The sequence below is a fragment of the Pteropus alecto genome, unplaced genomic scaffold (assembly GCF_000325575.1).
Source record: "Pteropus alecto unplaced genomic scaffold, ASM32557v1 scaffold11, whole genome shotgun sequence".
NCBI lineage: Eukaryota > Metazoa > Chordata > Mammalia > Chiroptera > Pteropodidae > Pteropus > Pteropus alecto.
Genome location: NW_006431956.1, coordinates 15,466,489 through 15,482,288, shown reverse-complemented (window position 1 = coordinate 15,482,288; position 15,800 = coordinate 15,466,489). Strand labels below are relative to the sequence as shown.

At 40.5% G+C, this 15,800-nt stretch overlaps 2 protein-coding genes and 1 pseudogene across 8 annotated transcripts in view; 1 reads left to right on the top strand and 2 right to left on the bottom strand.

Annotated features, from left to right (window-relative positions):
• The window catches only part of LOC102887397 (UPF0061 protein ETA_18310-like), a 30,897-nt gene extending 26,285 nt beyond the window's left edge, over positions 1-4,612 (top strand). For all 7 annotated transcript variants that reach the window (XM_006907018.3, XM_006907017.3, XM_015585679.2 and 4 more), the window contains 2 exons: positions 1,352-1,431; positions 4,349-4,612. In XM_006907018.3, the coding sequence (XP_006907080.1) occupies positions 1,352-1,431; positions 4,349-4,471 (203 nt within the window). In that variant the 3' untranslated portion in view covers positions 4,472-4,612. The remainder of the gene's footprint in view (positions 1-1,351; positions 1,432-4,348) is intronic.
• A 1,829-nt stretch (positions 4,613-6,441) lies between these two features.
• Positions 6,442-7,589, bottom strand: LOC102887141 (annotated as a pseudogene).
• A 1,653-nt stretch (positions 7,590-9,242) lies between these two features.
• APBB1IP (amyloid beta precursor protein binding family B member 1 interacting protein) overlaps positions 9,243-15,800 on the bottom strand; it is a 109,137-nt gene continuing 102,579 nt past the window's right edge. Inside the window, exons 13-14 of the mRNA XM_006907016.3 lie at positions 12,786-12,889; positions 9,243-10,062 (exon numbers count right to left, since the gene is read on the bottom strand). Coding sequence (XP_006907078.1) covers positions 9,565-10,062; positions 12,786-12,889 — 602 coding nt within the window. The 3' untranslated portion in view covers positions 9,243-9,564. The remainder of the gene's footprint in view (positions 10,063-12,785; positions 12,890-15,800) is intronic.

Genomic DNA, 15,800 nt, shown 5'->3' with positions numbered 1-15,800 from the left:
GTTCTAAACCAGATAAAAATGTGCCGAATTAGATAACGCCGCAAAGAATCTTATAAACAGATCTATAATTTTCTGATTTTCCCTATTTCATAGTTTTACTTGCATGTTAGTTTCCTTTTTGTTTAAATATTGAATATATTTTTTGTGTACATGAGTTTTAGTTTAAAAGATTTCTGTATGAATTCTTTAAAATTTACAAAATGCAAACTCGTAGAAAGAATAAAAAAGATCTCCCATATTCCTAAACACAATTACTATTTACTTTTTGATACATTTACTCTAGTCTCTCTTTTTCTGTGTGTATAGGTTAGGAGAGAAAGTGTAGTCGTGATCATACTATAGTATAATTTTAGATCTTTTTTTTTTTCATTAAAAATAAATTAAGCATTTTTTTTTACTAGTTCATTCTTTATAAAGTAACATTCTTAATGGCTGCATAATACTTCTTTGGAAGGATATATAAAGTTTTACTTAACCATTCCTCTATTATTAAGCTGTTTCTAGTTTTCCTTAATATAAATAATTTCCTTTTATGTTTAAATTTGTTTCCATAGACTATATTTTTAGAGAACTAGAATTAACTGAGTCACAGGACACTTATAGTTTTAGATTATCTCTTATGTCATGTCAGATCTTTAAAACCAAGTTAAAATGTATGTTCCCTCCATTCAAGTAACTCAGAAAACTGCTCTTAAGATTTACAAAATGGTGATTTCTGAGGCCTCTAGAATTTCTCTTATGCCACCCAGCTGATAAATTATTTTTTAAAAGTCTCATCTCAAATAAAGATATAGTTTCTGGAATTTTTCTAAATGCACCATTGTTACAATATTTTTTAGTATGAAAAAATGCATGGTTACTACCAAAAATATAAGTTTATAAAGAGTTTCGCCTACAGGTTACCTTTCCTGTTTGCTCTTGGCAGTGTTAGATTAAGTGGTCCTCCTAAGACAGACCTCACTCTGTGTGCGAAGATGTTAAAAGCAGCAACTTTCCTCCCTCCACTTAGACTCCAGGGCCTAATTCAGATGAATTCAGGACTCTCTCCATGCTTTATTAAATGCTTCACTGACTGAACATAGTGAAAAAGACAAATTAATGATGAAACACTGAAAAAGAAAAACAAAACATAATATTACTCATAACGCTCAAACAAGTTTTTTCTGTACCATAAGGTAATAAATATGGTTCATTCTTTATGAACAATCAAAATTCACTGATGCTGATCATTTCTTCTCATTTGAGCCTTCCAGCAAAGTTCTTAAAGTTATCTAATTTCAACAGTAATTTCATATGGCCTGTGTTGTTAGTAATTTATGTTTCCAGCATGTGCTTTTCCCTCTTGTTTAAGCTGTTAATCCTAGATATGTGCTGAAGAACTGGATGGCAGAATCTGCAGTGCAAAAAGCAGAAAGGAATGATTTTTCAGAGGTAAGGTGGTTGCTGCATTTATTTTCATGAATGTTAAATGTATCATATTTTATACACACTGATTTTGTTTGCAGACATTGCCAGGACTAGCTTTCCAGAATCCTCATTGCCTAGTCTCTCTTTTTATTGTGCATCCATGAATCATTTTCTCACATTTTCTAGTTTATTCTTTAATATATTTAAATTTTTGAATGTTAATTTTATGTCATGGATCTACATTATTTGAACACCTGAGGGTCTGATTCTGCTAATTGTTGTTTATGTTTGGGAATTTTGGATTCATTCTCTGAAATGCAGTGAACCCTGATTTGGGTGTGCATCTCTCCAGCAGGTATCCATTGCACTAGCAACCTGAGTCCGCTTAAATTAACTTTGACAGCAGTGAACTTGAGTGAACTAGGCCTACACACATCAGCATGGATGGATCCCACATATAATGCTAAGCAAAATAAGCAAGTGGCAAAGGAGTACATACAGCGTTGCCACTTAAATACAGTATAAAACATGCACAATCCTATTATATGTTACTTAGGGATACACACATATATAATAAAAGTAACAAAGTGAATAAAAATGATAAACATCAACTTTAGACAGTAGTGACTGCAGTAAGGAGGAAATTTGAATCAGAGGGATACTGGCTTCAACGATATTAGAAGTATTTTATTTTTGAAGTCAAATGGAGGATATGCAGGAGTTCATTATATTATTCTGCATACCTTCTTCTTTGCTTCAAATATTTCATAGTTGTTTCAAAATGCATTACATGTAATATATTTTTAGAAGAGGAATGGCCCCGGCACTCATGCTGTCACTCTGTGTCCTGCACTGGAACAGACATTATTGGTGAGCATGGCCCTCTTTCTCTCTCAAACCGGTCACAGCCTCAGAGCCATTCTCATCATGCATGTCGTGTAGTTACTACCACATGATCAGAGTTGGCATGAAAGAAAAACTATTTTTGCTTCTTCTAATTTGGAACTTGCATTCACTTTTTATTTCAGTGGTTTAATAGGCCTAACAACTCTAGGTTTTCATTTTAGAAAATACAATATTATTAAATGTAATCTTTTTATGGTATTAAGGGAAAACAAAGAGAAGGGAGATAACCAGCATTTATCTTTAGATAAATCGATCTAAGCTGAAGAAGCTAAACACTGTTTAATAAGTTGTTTTGTTGGCTTGTTTCTCCTTTTTCCTCCTCCCTTTTGTTCCTTTCCTGGTTTTATTTGCCTTCTTCAAAATTATATTTGAATAACGGTGCAGTACGCATCAGGGGTGGGGAGACATCTTCCTAGGTTCAGGTAAACATTCCGGCTCTTAAGACGATAGCAGGCTCCTTATGGCCTCACCCGCCTGAGAGAGACAGGACAGAAACATGTTATATGAACAGGGCAACGTCAGGCCCCGTGTTCGCCTGAATCCTGGCAGCTGTCCATGCAGGCAGGAAGGCGCAGCGTAAAGCTCAGGTGTGGGGAGACGCGATCCACGCTGGGAAGACGCAGGGGTAGCCCTGGCTCAGAAGCTTCACGTCCCGCAGAAACCGCTCTCTCTCGTAACAAGGCCATGGGCGTAGTTTCTAATGTCCCTACGAGAGACCTGCCTTACACCAAGAGTCACCATACTAAAGAAAGTCCTAAGCGTTCCATCAGGAAATCACAGTGCTTCCATTCTAGGTGCTGTCAGTCATTAGCAGTGTCCTGTGGTGATAGTTGACATACCACCTCATCGGATTACAGACCCAGAAAGTTAACTAAGCGTTACTTTCTCAAAACCAAAAAGATTTTGTTAAACCTTTTTCACAAAACCCTTTACATACACAGCTTGTGTTTACCTTCTTGCTTCAAATGTTTCTTGAGAATTGACTCTATGTGAGGCGCTGTGGAGATGTGTAAAATTTGATTCAGGGAGCTTTTAAACTAGTAAAGGAGATTAGATAGGGATAAAACTGACTTCAGTAAAAGGATATGTACAGAAATTACCTGGGGAGAAGTTAAGAGAGGTTCTAAGAGCGCAATATTGATGATGATGCAGTCTTCCCATTTAAAATATTGGTAATATAGTAATATACTCTATTTGATTTCTTTACTTTATTATTAATAATCATCACCTTTTTGTATCAGAACTAGGCGTTTATCCTTAGTAATACCAAAGGAAGTGATAAAACCACTGGAAAAAAATATTTTTAATTGAGGTCTAGTTGACAAATAACATTATATTGGTTTCAGGTGTACAACATAATGATTTGCTATCCATATATATTGTGAGATGATCACTACAATAAGTCTAGTTAATATCTTTGAAAATTTTGTGCCATTCCCTTCTGGCTTGCAAATTTTCTGTTGTGGACTTTTAAGATCTCTCTGAGCAATGTTCAAGTATGCAATATGGTATTATTAATTATTGTCATCATGCTGTACATTACATTCCCATGACATGTTTGATAATTGGATGAAAATATACATTTTGGCCCTAGAATTATTATTCAAAGAGGTGTGTTCTTTGATGCCTCAGTTTATTATCATGGGGCAAAGTTACAAATGAAGAGGCAGCACGAATTGGAATCCATGCCCTTGATTTGGGAAGATTGCAAATCATTGACATTGTTTTATTTTTGTTAAGTATTTTAGAAAATTATAATCTTACTGTGAAGGAAGTTTTAAAATTACCAGATATATATGTAGTTTTGGACACTACATATTCACTCTCCTGTTTTAGCACAAAACTAGCCCTGAAGGAACTTTCTATGGAACAATAGAAATTTAAATAACAACCATAGTGAAGATTTAATAAAACATAAAATGTTTAAACATTTTTAAACAAATTCAAAACTTATCTATTGTTTTAGAAATTTAGAAAATTAATAAGGGTCCTGAGGAAGAAAAATCTATATTTATCTACTTAAATTGTTTACCAGGTCCATCTTCTCCAGCAAGTTCTTCAGCATCCTTTCCAGAAGCATTCTGCAGCTGAGAAAGCAGGCTACGCCTCACCTACTCCTTCTTGGGCTAAAGATCTCAGAGTTAGCTGCTCATCTTAATTTGGAGAAAATAAAGAATACTTCTACCATTGAAATCTACATAGAATAATCAATTTGATAAATTCTTAATGACCATCTACGTTTTGATGACAATCCTAAATTTCATAATAATGATTATATATAAAAATATTTTTTAACCTATTCTTTGGAACACCTTTGTGATCATTTTTGTTCTAATTAATAACTTTAATGGAATAATAAAGCATTTTTGGTAAATCATGTGAGTTATTCTCAATAGCTAAAAAGTCCTATGACAATCTTTTAATGAAATTTTAAGTATTCATCTAATACTTACTATGTGCCAAGCACTTTGGGGCACATCACATAAGTATACAGTTTAATTGTACTCCTAGAGCTTTTTGTCTATTATGCTAATTTTCAGACATTTACCAAAGTAAAGAGAATAGTTCAGTGAACCTCATTTACTATTCAGCTAGCTTATTAATTATCAATATATGATCAATCTTGCTTCATCTACACCCCTATACACTTCCCACATGTTCCTACTTATTGCTTTAATTGAGGTATAATTTATATATTCCCAAGTATTTTACAGAAATTCCTAGACATTGTTTCATTTAATTTACAAATGTATCTTCAAACATTAATGACTTAAAACATACACAGTGTTATCACCTTAACACAAATGAACATTTCACTAATGCATGATTGAAATCAAATAACCAGTTTTCAAATCTTTCCTATTGTTTTATGAGTCATTACCGTCATTTTTTTTAACTCTTCAATCAAGTTTATTTTTTAATTTAAAAAGGAAACTCCACTATTCCCTCAAATTCCACACTCGCAGTTTTTCAGGGACACAGAGAGGTCTGTAGTGGTGACATGAACTCGACATCACCTGACCACTCCTGATGCTGCAGGACTAAGGCATTTCCCGGGGGTTCTGTGCTGGCAGAATTCTTCAGGTGTGGTCTAGCTCAAGGGTGGCTGGCCCAGGCTGGCAAAGGGGCTTGCTGGCAGTCTCACAAAGCAGGAAGCGCTGAACAGGTAGCCTGGGACTTCCAGGCCTTGCAAAGAGTTTCGTTAGCGCCCACCGGCTTGCACTGTTCTGTTCCTCAAACCCTAACGAAGCAAGCCCTCATCTTCCCGGCTGGTCTCTGCTCTCCACTAGCCCCTCGACACTCCTCTTAGACTACGCATCCACAAACCTGTCAATGTCAAAAGGTTCAGCTACCTGGAGTATGGTGGAGGTTATGGTCGGGGTACCTTTGAAAGCCCACCTTTCATCAGCATTGAGAAATGGGGGTGAGGGAGTGAGGTTCCCTGGAGACGAGACAACCCCCTCCCCCTAGCTCGACTCCTGGCACCTGCCTCAGGCAGTGCTGTCATGAGAGATCACTAAGTAAGCTAAAGGTTGAAACCTCTGTGGACCCCTGTCTCTTTCTGGCTCGTGAGGAAAGCTTCCTCAAACTTTGTAAATGTGGCCACAAAATACTAGTGGGATAGCACCGTTCAACCTATTAAGTTTTAAAGCTGAGCTGACTGTACATTATATTTTGTAAGAAACTGGTGAGTGACAAAAGAGGGCGCCTCCTCCCACCGACCCCTCCCCAGCCCAGTGCAGGTGTCCAGTCCTGACACCTGTGTCTCAGTTTCTGTGGAGGCTGCAGCCTGTGGCATGTGGCACCCCGAAATGCACCCTTTGCCCACGCAGCCAGTGCTCCGTCAGCCTGGCATTGAACCAAACATCTCAACAGCAGAACACAGAACTATAAAACACAGCTTCTATGTAATAAACACCTATGGTCTAAGACTCTTCTTCAAAATGTGACTCTGCTGGCTGTGGGTCCAGCTTCTTCTTCATAGATAGTCTGTCCCCAATCCACGAATGCTCCTGGACCATCTATGGAATCTAAGAGGAATCTCAAGCCTTTTACATAGATGGAACCAAGCCACCAACAAAAGACAACTGGAGAGAGAGCCCGAGGCTGCGGCAGACAGCCCTCGGCACCTGCTTCTGTCAGGCTGGAGAGCAGCCTCACTTCCCAGCTGGAGCTGGGTGCTCTCACCCACAATCCCTGACCAGTGATTCCGCCTCTCATCTGTGGCCCGAACGGAAACTGCCAGGACACTCCGAGAGGTAGGGAGGAGAGGATCAGGTAGGGTTACTGACCAGAGACGGATGCCAGTGTGTGGCTGGGCCAGGGGAACCCCATTTACTGAAGCCGAAATGGCTGCTGTCACTGCACACTCAGAGGACAGACCTCATGTGCAGCAACAGCACATGCAAGGTACCAAGGCCAAAGAAGGGGACCCCAAGTGTCTTTCCTGTAGGAAGAAGGGGCTATGTACAGGGGGAAGAGGGGAAAGCCTGGCCAGATGCACCCCATTTTATCTCATTCAACCAGGAGATCAAACTGCTCAGCAGCTTCAAACTCAGCATTCATGGCCACGGCCCACTCATCCAGCTCTGATTTCAGGATCTCTGGCACCTTCTTCTTCCGTTTCTCCTTCATGACTGGTGGGGGAGATTCTGGAGAGAGTCGTGTCCAGGGCCCAGGGATTTGCGGGGACCCTGGGGACTTCAGTTAACTTTGAATACACTAAAGGCAGGATTCCGGCCAGGTCTTCTGCCCCCAGCCGTCCCTTGAAGCCAGAGCAGGATCTGCAACCTGGGGTGGAGGTGGAGAGGCACAGCCAAGGGGCTCCAGCCGGCTGTAGGAGCACCTGACTTTCTTAGACATTTCCAAGTCTCTGGTGTCTAGGTCTCGTCCCCTGGAGTTAGACTCAACATCTAGGTCATATAGCACAGGAGTGGTGGTGGCGGTGACAGGGACACTACATGTCTTGAAGAGGTCCTCCCCAGTAGGTTCCCGGCCAGGAGGCTTGTTTTCTTTCTCCAAGAAAAAGGCGATCCTAGGGCTCCTTGGAGGCGAGTGGACAGATGGGATCTTTACAGCATGGGCTACGATCTTCTTCAGGACGATGGCATTTCTGAGTGGAGCTGCACGGGGTGCCTTTGGCCAGATTTCAGGGAAGGTGCTGGGGAGATCAGAGCCTGATTTCCGCTGGGACATCTGCAGAGACTGAGTAGACGACGGGGCCCCTGGCTCAGGCGCTGGGCAGCCCCTCCGGACCGCGTTCGCCTCTTGGACATATCTAGCTTTGGCCTTGATCTCTGCTGCCGCCCCAGCTGCCGGAGCCGCCGGGGCTCACGCCAACCCGAGGGCCTTTCTCACCATCATTATTTTATAGTTATTTGAATTGGGATCCGAATAAGGTCTATACATTAAAATTAGACGATAAAAATCTCTTGCGTCTTTTGATATCTTTGGGTATAATCACCTACGTTTTTTCCTCAATTTTTTGTTTTGTTTTGAAGAAACCAGATCATTGATCTTGTAATGTTTCCCATAGTCCGCATTTTGCTGATTGCATCTCTGTAGTGCTGTTGAACATGTTACTCTGTCCCCTGTATTTCTGTAAATCTAGACCTCGATTCAGATTCAGGTTTGATTTATTTGGCAGAGAAATACTTGCTACCAGGGACAAGTGTTGTATACTAGGAAGTACGTACTTGGTGATCTTTTTCTGCGGTACGAATAGCCATTGACAATCATCGTCTTGACCCATTAATGCAATAAGGTTGCAAAATGATGACAACCTAATCCTATCACTCTATTAGGAATCCTCCTATAAAGGAAAACTTCCTATCATTACTTGGACATCCTCAGATACAGAAAGGCAAAGTAACGAGTGGGTTCCCAAGGTTGCTTCAAAGACAAGCAGTGGAGTGGGCTTACTTGATTACGTGAGTATCGGAAAGAACTATTGAATTTAAGCATATTTTATGTGTTTCATACAATTGCAGTTATTATCCTTCCTGATGTACAAATTGTTCTGCAGTTGACCAGTGAAGTTTTGTTCATATTGGCTCCTTTGGACATAATCCTAGAGGTTTTCGATAACTCCCTTGTTTTCTGGTATGATAAGATGTTCCGGGTTCATTCTGCATAATTCTTGCCTCAGCCCTGGAATCAGTTACTAGCAAAGTGAAAGAAGTATAATCGATGTGCCAAAAGAGGAACAAAAATGCAATCAGATAAAATGCTCACTTAAAACCACAAAAGGCAGAAAAAGAGGAAGACAAAACTAGAAACAAAGAACAAGAAACTAACACATGTGGCAGACGGTGATCCAACCATATCGATAATCGCTTCAAAGATCAGTGGTCTAAACACACCAATCAAAAGATGGACATTATCAGAGTGAATCAAAAGTAAAAAAAAAAAAAAAAAGAACTTTTACAGTTTTTCCCCCTGAAAAGGAAAGATATAGTGTGGGTGGGAGTTGGGGGATCTGGTGGGTTGTGACCCAGCTCTGTGGGATGGAGGTGAAGCATGTCCTTGGGCCTGATTTCTTGTCTAAGGAGAATGTTCGAAGTCACACTTTTGAGGTCTTCTTCGAAGCCCATGACGACCATATCCATCCCTTTCCCCTCCCCATGCCCCAGGCCTACTCTCTTGAGTCCTCTTGATCCACAGTGATGGGACCCAGAACCTCCTTTGTCACGGTCAGGTGAGGAATGACCTTTCACTCACCGGGGCCAATGAGATTTTCTTTTAGGGAATTTTCCTCCTTTGATTTTTCTAAAAATTCTGAAGGCCATGGAAGTGAAGATGGAAAATATAAAGATCAACAAGGCTTTGCAAGGCATGGGATTCTGAAAACATTTCAAAAGGTCAAGCATATTATAAAATAGTGTTGCTATGGCATTAGATTTATACACTGATATTTCTAGAATACCATCTTTGGGAAAATTTTAAATTTTTATTAATTCGATGCTTCTGAACATCATAAAATAAATGAACATAAAACATCACTTTGGTTAACTCCTTGGAAGGTAAGATAAATTTCATTGAAGTGGAAATACATAGGAAAGATTATGTACATTTAGGCAGATAAAGTCTGTTAGGTTAATGGTTATGAATATACGTTTGGCATCATTTCTAGTATGAATACTTTAATATTTTATCTAAAATGACCGAGATGTCATGAAAATAAAGTAGCAAAAATGCACTTGAGGTTAGAAGTGATTATACTTAGGACACAAAGATGTCTGTATGTCTCCCTTAGGACATGTTGCCTCTTTTCTTTTGCAAAGCTTTCATGAGGTCTGACATGAAATCCTGCTCCCCGCCCCCTCCCCCACTAAGTGGTCCTGGGTTCTCTTGCCTCTTTGGGGGAACTGGAGGCCTTTTGGCGATAACGTGGGGCGGCCTCTCTGATTGTGGGACGACGGCGGGTGGGGGAGGGGGAGGAGGCGGTAATGAGCCCGCGTCCCCCGCAAACGACAGCGGAGGCGGAGGCACGAAGTCTGGGGGCTCTTCGTTAAAATCGGGAGGCGGCGGCGGGAGCTCGTCGTCCTCCAGGGGAGGTGGGGGTGGGGGCGGCGGCAGAAAGTCATCCGGCGGGGGCAAGCCCATGGCTTTGGCCTTAGGGGGTGTCACTGGGCTTCCGCTGGTGTTTGAGGACCCGCGCATGGGAGGGGGCGGCGGCAGGCTGGACTTCGCAGGGTGATGGACCCTGGGCGTTCCTGGGTCGTGGTTACCAAGGGCTGGCTTCTTATCCTTCAACAAAGCAACAAGGGCATTATTCTCGATATATAGCCACCGTCGAGCTGACACCTCCATTGACTTATGAGATCTCCCTGAGTTAAGACAGCATCTCCCCTTGGGGAAGCCTCAGTCCCCTAGTCCCTGAGACTACGAGGTTGTTCATGAGGTTCTCTTTGCTCTGGGATCGGAGAAAGACTCCAAAAGGCCTGTAACATTATTACCCCTGGGGTACTGATCCACTGCCTCTTCTATAAATGAATGGCTTAGCCCTATTCAAGGAGTTGTGTTCTATTTCGATTATACAGGTATGTCCTCAGAACCTCTGCTGTCTTTAAGAGCTTTAGTGGTATAGCAGGGGTCCCCAACCCCTCGGCTGCAGACAGGTACTGGTGGTGGCCTGTTGGGAACTGGGCTGCACGCAGGAGGTGAGCAGTAGGCGAGCAGTAGGCTCCATCCTGTTAGGAACTGGGCTGCACAGCAGAAGGTGAGCAGTAGGCTCCATCCATATTTGCAGCCTCTCCCCAGCGCTAGCATCACCGCTTCAGCTCCACCTCAGATCATCAAGGTTGGGGACTGCTGGGTAGCGCTTAGCTAGCTGAGAGATTACTGAAGGAACTCAAACAGAAGCAAACTGGAACCCCTTGGAATTCCCAAAGACGCCTTGTGTTCCCAAGAAAAGCCCACGGGGTCCCAGGCCTATGTAGCCATTACATTTTTCTTGGTCTGAGTTGAACTGGTTGTGAAGCTCGGGTGTCACCATTATTTTGCCCCTGCGCCATACCCCGTCAGTGGCAGAGAGGTGGTTAAGGTGCTTCCCCAAACCTTCCACAAGTCTCAAATGCCCTACTTTGATCTGCACCAAGAAGGTGGAAGGAAAAAGGAAAACCAGAATAGTTCTCTCTGGACTACAGGTAACATTTGTGCAAACCCCAGTGCAAAGGCTGTTCTGGCAAAGAACTGTTTTGGCCGCTCTTGTGTCAGTGTTTTCCTGCCCGCCCGCTGAGGGCACAGGTGCCTTGCCCCAGGACTGTGGGCTTCTAAGGAGGGGCCAGGTTTAGCTTGGCTCCCTCCTGCATAACAGGAAGAGCAGGAACGTGCACACCTGGTCTGTAGTCTTAGATTTACCTTTGCTTAACTGTGAAAGCCAGCTGGCTAATCATAATCCCTATCATTATCTATGTCTCAAGGTTACGATGAGATTAGAGATAAATATGTGAGTGGTTCCAAAGAGAAAAATCATGACGCATGTGTTATTGGTAGAAACCAGAACACCAAACTTGGCCAAAGGCTAAAAGCCACAGTCCTTTTGCCAAGTAGAATAGATAACAATAAATTATATGTATATAATGCAACTTTTCCAGGAATTTCAGGCAGGTGAATTGAATCCCTCTGTCTTAGTGATAATTATCATTACAATTTACATGTTAGCAGGCTTTCATTTTATTTCTGTCTTTGCTTAATAACTTCCTACCACTGAAGATTTCATTTAGAAGTTTTTTCCCCCCTAACAAAATGTCTTATGATGGAGTTTCTATTTTATTTAATTTATTTGCTTAACACAATAAGCTAATTGACTGGTGATGTATTTAAAAATTTTTTCTGAACAGGCAGTTTTGGGAACTGGTATTCACACACATTCTGGGATCTATTTTTTAAATTGCTTTCAGCATTTTAAAATGTTCCTCTTCAGCTGGCATCAAAGACACCATGAAAATAATAATAGCTGAAAGCACATTGCATGATGAGACTGTCACACTTGAGAAGCTAGCAAGAATATTTGAGAAGCACAATGTTTTACGGTCTACAGAGGTTTTCAAAAATTATAAGAAGTTCAATAAATGTAAGTTTGATAAATATTTAGTTGTTTCTATCACTGACCAATGGACAAAATAGGAGAAGGGAATGAAGAGAAAAACTATTGAAGGTACAATTATCTAAGGTTGTTTTGAATCACCCATGGGAAATATTCAAGGAAACTTGTATAGTCAACTGAGCTATCACCAATGGGACTAGTAACTAAATTACCACTTTTAGCTACAATTTTTAGATAGATTTAAATGAATCTTCCTTAATCTCCTCTACTGAAAAAAAAAAAAGTTACAGAGAATGTTATACCAATTCATAATATACTATTATTATAAATAATATACTATTATTTTAAAATGTGTTTTCTTTTCCATCAATCTAAGGATGTATGTAGAACACTAACAGGAAACTATAAAATGCATATTTTATAGTGCAACTTTTTAATAATAGTCTGGTTTTGGGGCCCTGTTCACATTTAGTACAGGGCTTATTACTTAACTGGTTGCTTAAATTTATACAGAAAAAAAATAAGAAAAAAATCCCAAGGGCTTAAAGCTTAACTGCTACTTTCGGGGTGTGCTAAAACCAATTGACTAAACCAAGAAAATAACTTCAGTCAAAATAAATGTAGCTAAATTAAAAATAGTTACCAATCCTCAGCCTAAAAACAAAAAAAAAACAAAAAAAAAACAAAACTTACATTTTCCCAAAGCAGGGTGATAATAGCTGGTTTTAACTCTCCATTTTAGCCTATGTACGTTTAAGACTAAAAAAAGTAAGGTAATTATCTAAACAAAGTTATAGTGAATTAGCTGGAGGTATGTTTTCTCTTTTTAGCGGACTGGTTATCAGAACACTGCTCATGGTTTAGATTACGAGCTCACAGGTGACAGTCTGAGAGAACCGTGTGGGTGACTGTCTGGCCTTACCTTAGTTGTGCCAGCATGTGTCTGGGCTTCTTCGACAACAGCATGCACAGGGTGTGCGGCCTGGGGAATCTGCCCGTTGGCCTGGGTGGTGCCTGTTTTAAGTGCTGAGAGGGAGGAAGAGAGACAAGAAGAGTGGGCAAGGCATTTCAACATTCTTTAAAGTTCATCTGAAAATATAAAGCGGTTTCTATCTCCAAAGCAGAAGAAAGGGAGTCGTGGGCATAGTCGGGATTAATTGGGGGCCTTACGAGAAATCTGAGGTTCTATGGCAGAGATTCAACAAATGGTTCAGGAAAGAGAACACTTTTATACAGGCTACAAAATCTGGATTAGCTGGGGACTTAGAGAATAGTACCTCCTGCTTTTAAAAACTTTTGGGTCAATGGAGCATAAACCTTGAAAAGCTCTTTTAAAAAAATTTCCATTGGGGAAGACTTTTCTGAAATGTATCTGGTATCATACTCTGCTGTGTACAACTTTTGAACATTTACCTCAACAAAAAGTACTTTGGGCACAAAAACAGTAGGCAAAGGGGATTGAGCAAAATGCGCAGAATTAGATTTTTTTTCCAGAAAGTTGTGCTATGCACTTACTTATTTATTTTCCTGCCTTTTAACTTACCCTTTCTCACAAAAGTGTAACTAACCAAGGTTTCACAGTTTGAGAGAATCAGAAAGAAGCTGTATGTTGATCTCTTAGAAAACATCCCAGACGGGATGGCCAGCTCTGCACACACAGAGGCCACTTACCAAAGACTGACCGAGCACCTGTGCCACTGAGAGCTTCTCATCGAGTGAACTCAGAGACCGCCCTTACCCATGCTCACCACCGGCTGTTCTGTCAAATATTTATGAAATAATTGTTTGCTTGCTTCTTCAAAAAATTTTCTGATATTTTAGGAAACCCATTAATCTATATAACAACCCAAAGAAGGCTGTTGAGGACTTCAGGAGACTGGGGAGAAGGGATTATTTGATGAGGGATACCATATTTAAATAGTCTCAGAGAATCTCTCTAACAATTAAATACAAAATGAAAAGTTCTATATAGAAGAGAAATTGGACCTCTTAACTGAGTGGTCAAAATTAATGTTTCTAATGAGGGGCAAAATGCCTTTGACTGTAATACTCTGAGATGGGCATTATCTGAGGTGAATTATGAGGAAACTTCAGACACGTCCAAACTGAGGGACATTCTATAAAACAAATGGCCCTTATTCTTAAAAAACGTTAATGTCTTGATAGGCAAAGAAAGGCTGAGGGAACGTTCTAGGTGAAATGGGACTAAAGAGACATGATGACAATCTTGGATGGAACCTGTGCCAGGAAAACCCTGCTGTAATAAATCTAATTTAAGAAATGTTAAGATTTTGTTATTAAATTTAAAAAAAAGGCATTGAGACAATTGACAACTGGAAAATGGAAGATGGTTTAGATAAAAATATTCTATCAATATTAATTATCGAATTTCCTGAATCTGATAACTGTATTATGGTTGGTAAGAGAATAGCCTGGTTTTTTAGGAAATACAAAGATTCACGGGCAAAGTGGCATTATGATATATTCAATCTATTCTTAAATGAGTCAGAAAAAGATATGTCGGTGGATAAACATATGAACAAGGGAGAGTTGGGAGAGAGAGAATGAGAAAGCAAATGTGTTAAATATTCAGTACTAGTGATCTGGGTCAAGGAAGTTCTTTGTATTATTCTTGTAACTTTTCTGTAAGTTCGAAATTATTCCAGAATAAAATAGATATTCGTGCCCACTTACAGTTAAAAGACTGGAACAGGCTTGCCCTTAGCACCTCCATTCGGCACTGTCAGAACTTACATGATGTACATAAGTATGAAATTACTCTATCTCGAAGGCTCGTTAAATGTCTCTCTATTTAGCCAAATCTTTTTTTCTGGAGGTCGTTAAGTAACAGGTGTAAACATCTTAACATCCTAAGATGTTTCTATTTAAGATTTTTCACAAGGCCTATGAGATTTAAACATCTTAGATCCTAAGTGCTCCGTCTTCTCTTTTCCTTTGCCTCCTTCCTTTCTCCTTCTCCCTTGTCTTACATCTGATAGAATCATTTCTTTATACATAATACAAATACCTTTGCACAAAGTAGACAGAAGCGGAAGCTGAATATGGAAGACTATTGGGGGGAAGTTCCTTTAATGGACACAAATTATATTTTCTTTCTGCTTCTTTTCCCCAAACACATACCCAGGCTGATTTCTCAGCAGCACAGCAGACATTTTTATGTGGCTAGGATGACCTGGTCTGTACCAGTCTGTGCGAACAAATGAAGTCGCCTTTATAATGATGTCCCAAATGCTCCAAGCTGCCATCCTTCCATTTACCAGGAAGTCCGGTCTTTTCCATGGGTTCTCTGCCCCATCCTGAGACAAGCCATGGGTACCCAAGTAACCCATATATTCTGTAGGTGCCACTGGCTTTACTGTATTAATAGTCCCAGTTGTCACGTAGCAATATGGCTCCTCTCAATGCCATGACTCTCCAGGAGTCCTCATAGGAATTAGGGGTTAGAAGTTTATCAAACCTACATGTTTTTTAGGACTCAATGAATTCCAAGGAGGGGACCAACTCTCCCTGCCCCCAGTCTTAACCCTCGTGGTTTGTGAAGGGCCGATCCCACCCCTTGACCTGACAGATCAAAAGATGGTGTCCTCTTGATGCGGAGAAAAAGAAACCTTTATACACTGCTGGTGGAATTGCAAATTGGTGCAGTCGCTATGGAAAACAGTATGGAGGTTCCTCAAAAAACTAAGAATTGATCTACCATATGATCCAGCAATCCCTCTATTGGGTATTTACCCCAAAGACTTGAAAACCCATCTCTGAAAAGATATTTGCACACCAATGTTCATAGCAGCATTATTCACAGTGGGCAGGACATGGAAGCAACTGAAGTGTTCTACGATAGATGACGGGCTATAGAAGCTGTAGTACATACATACAATGGAATATTACTCAGCCATAAGAAGAGATGAAATACTGC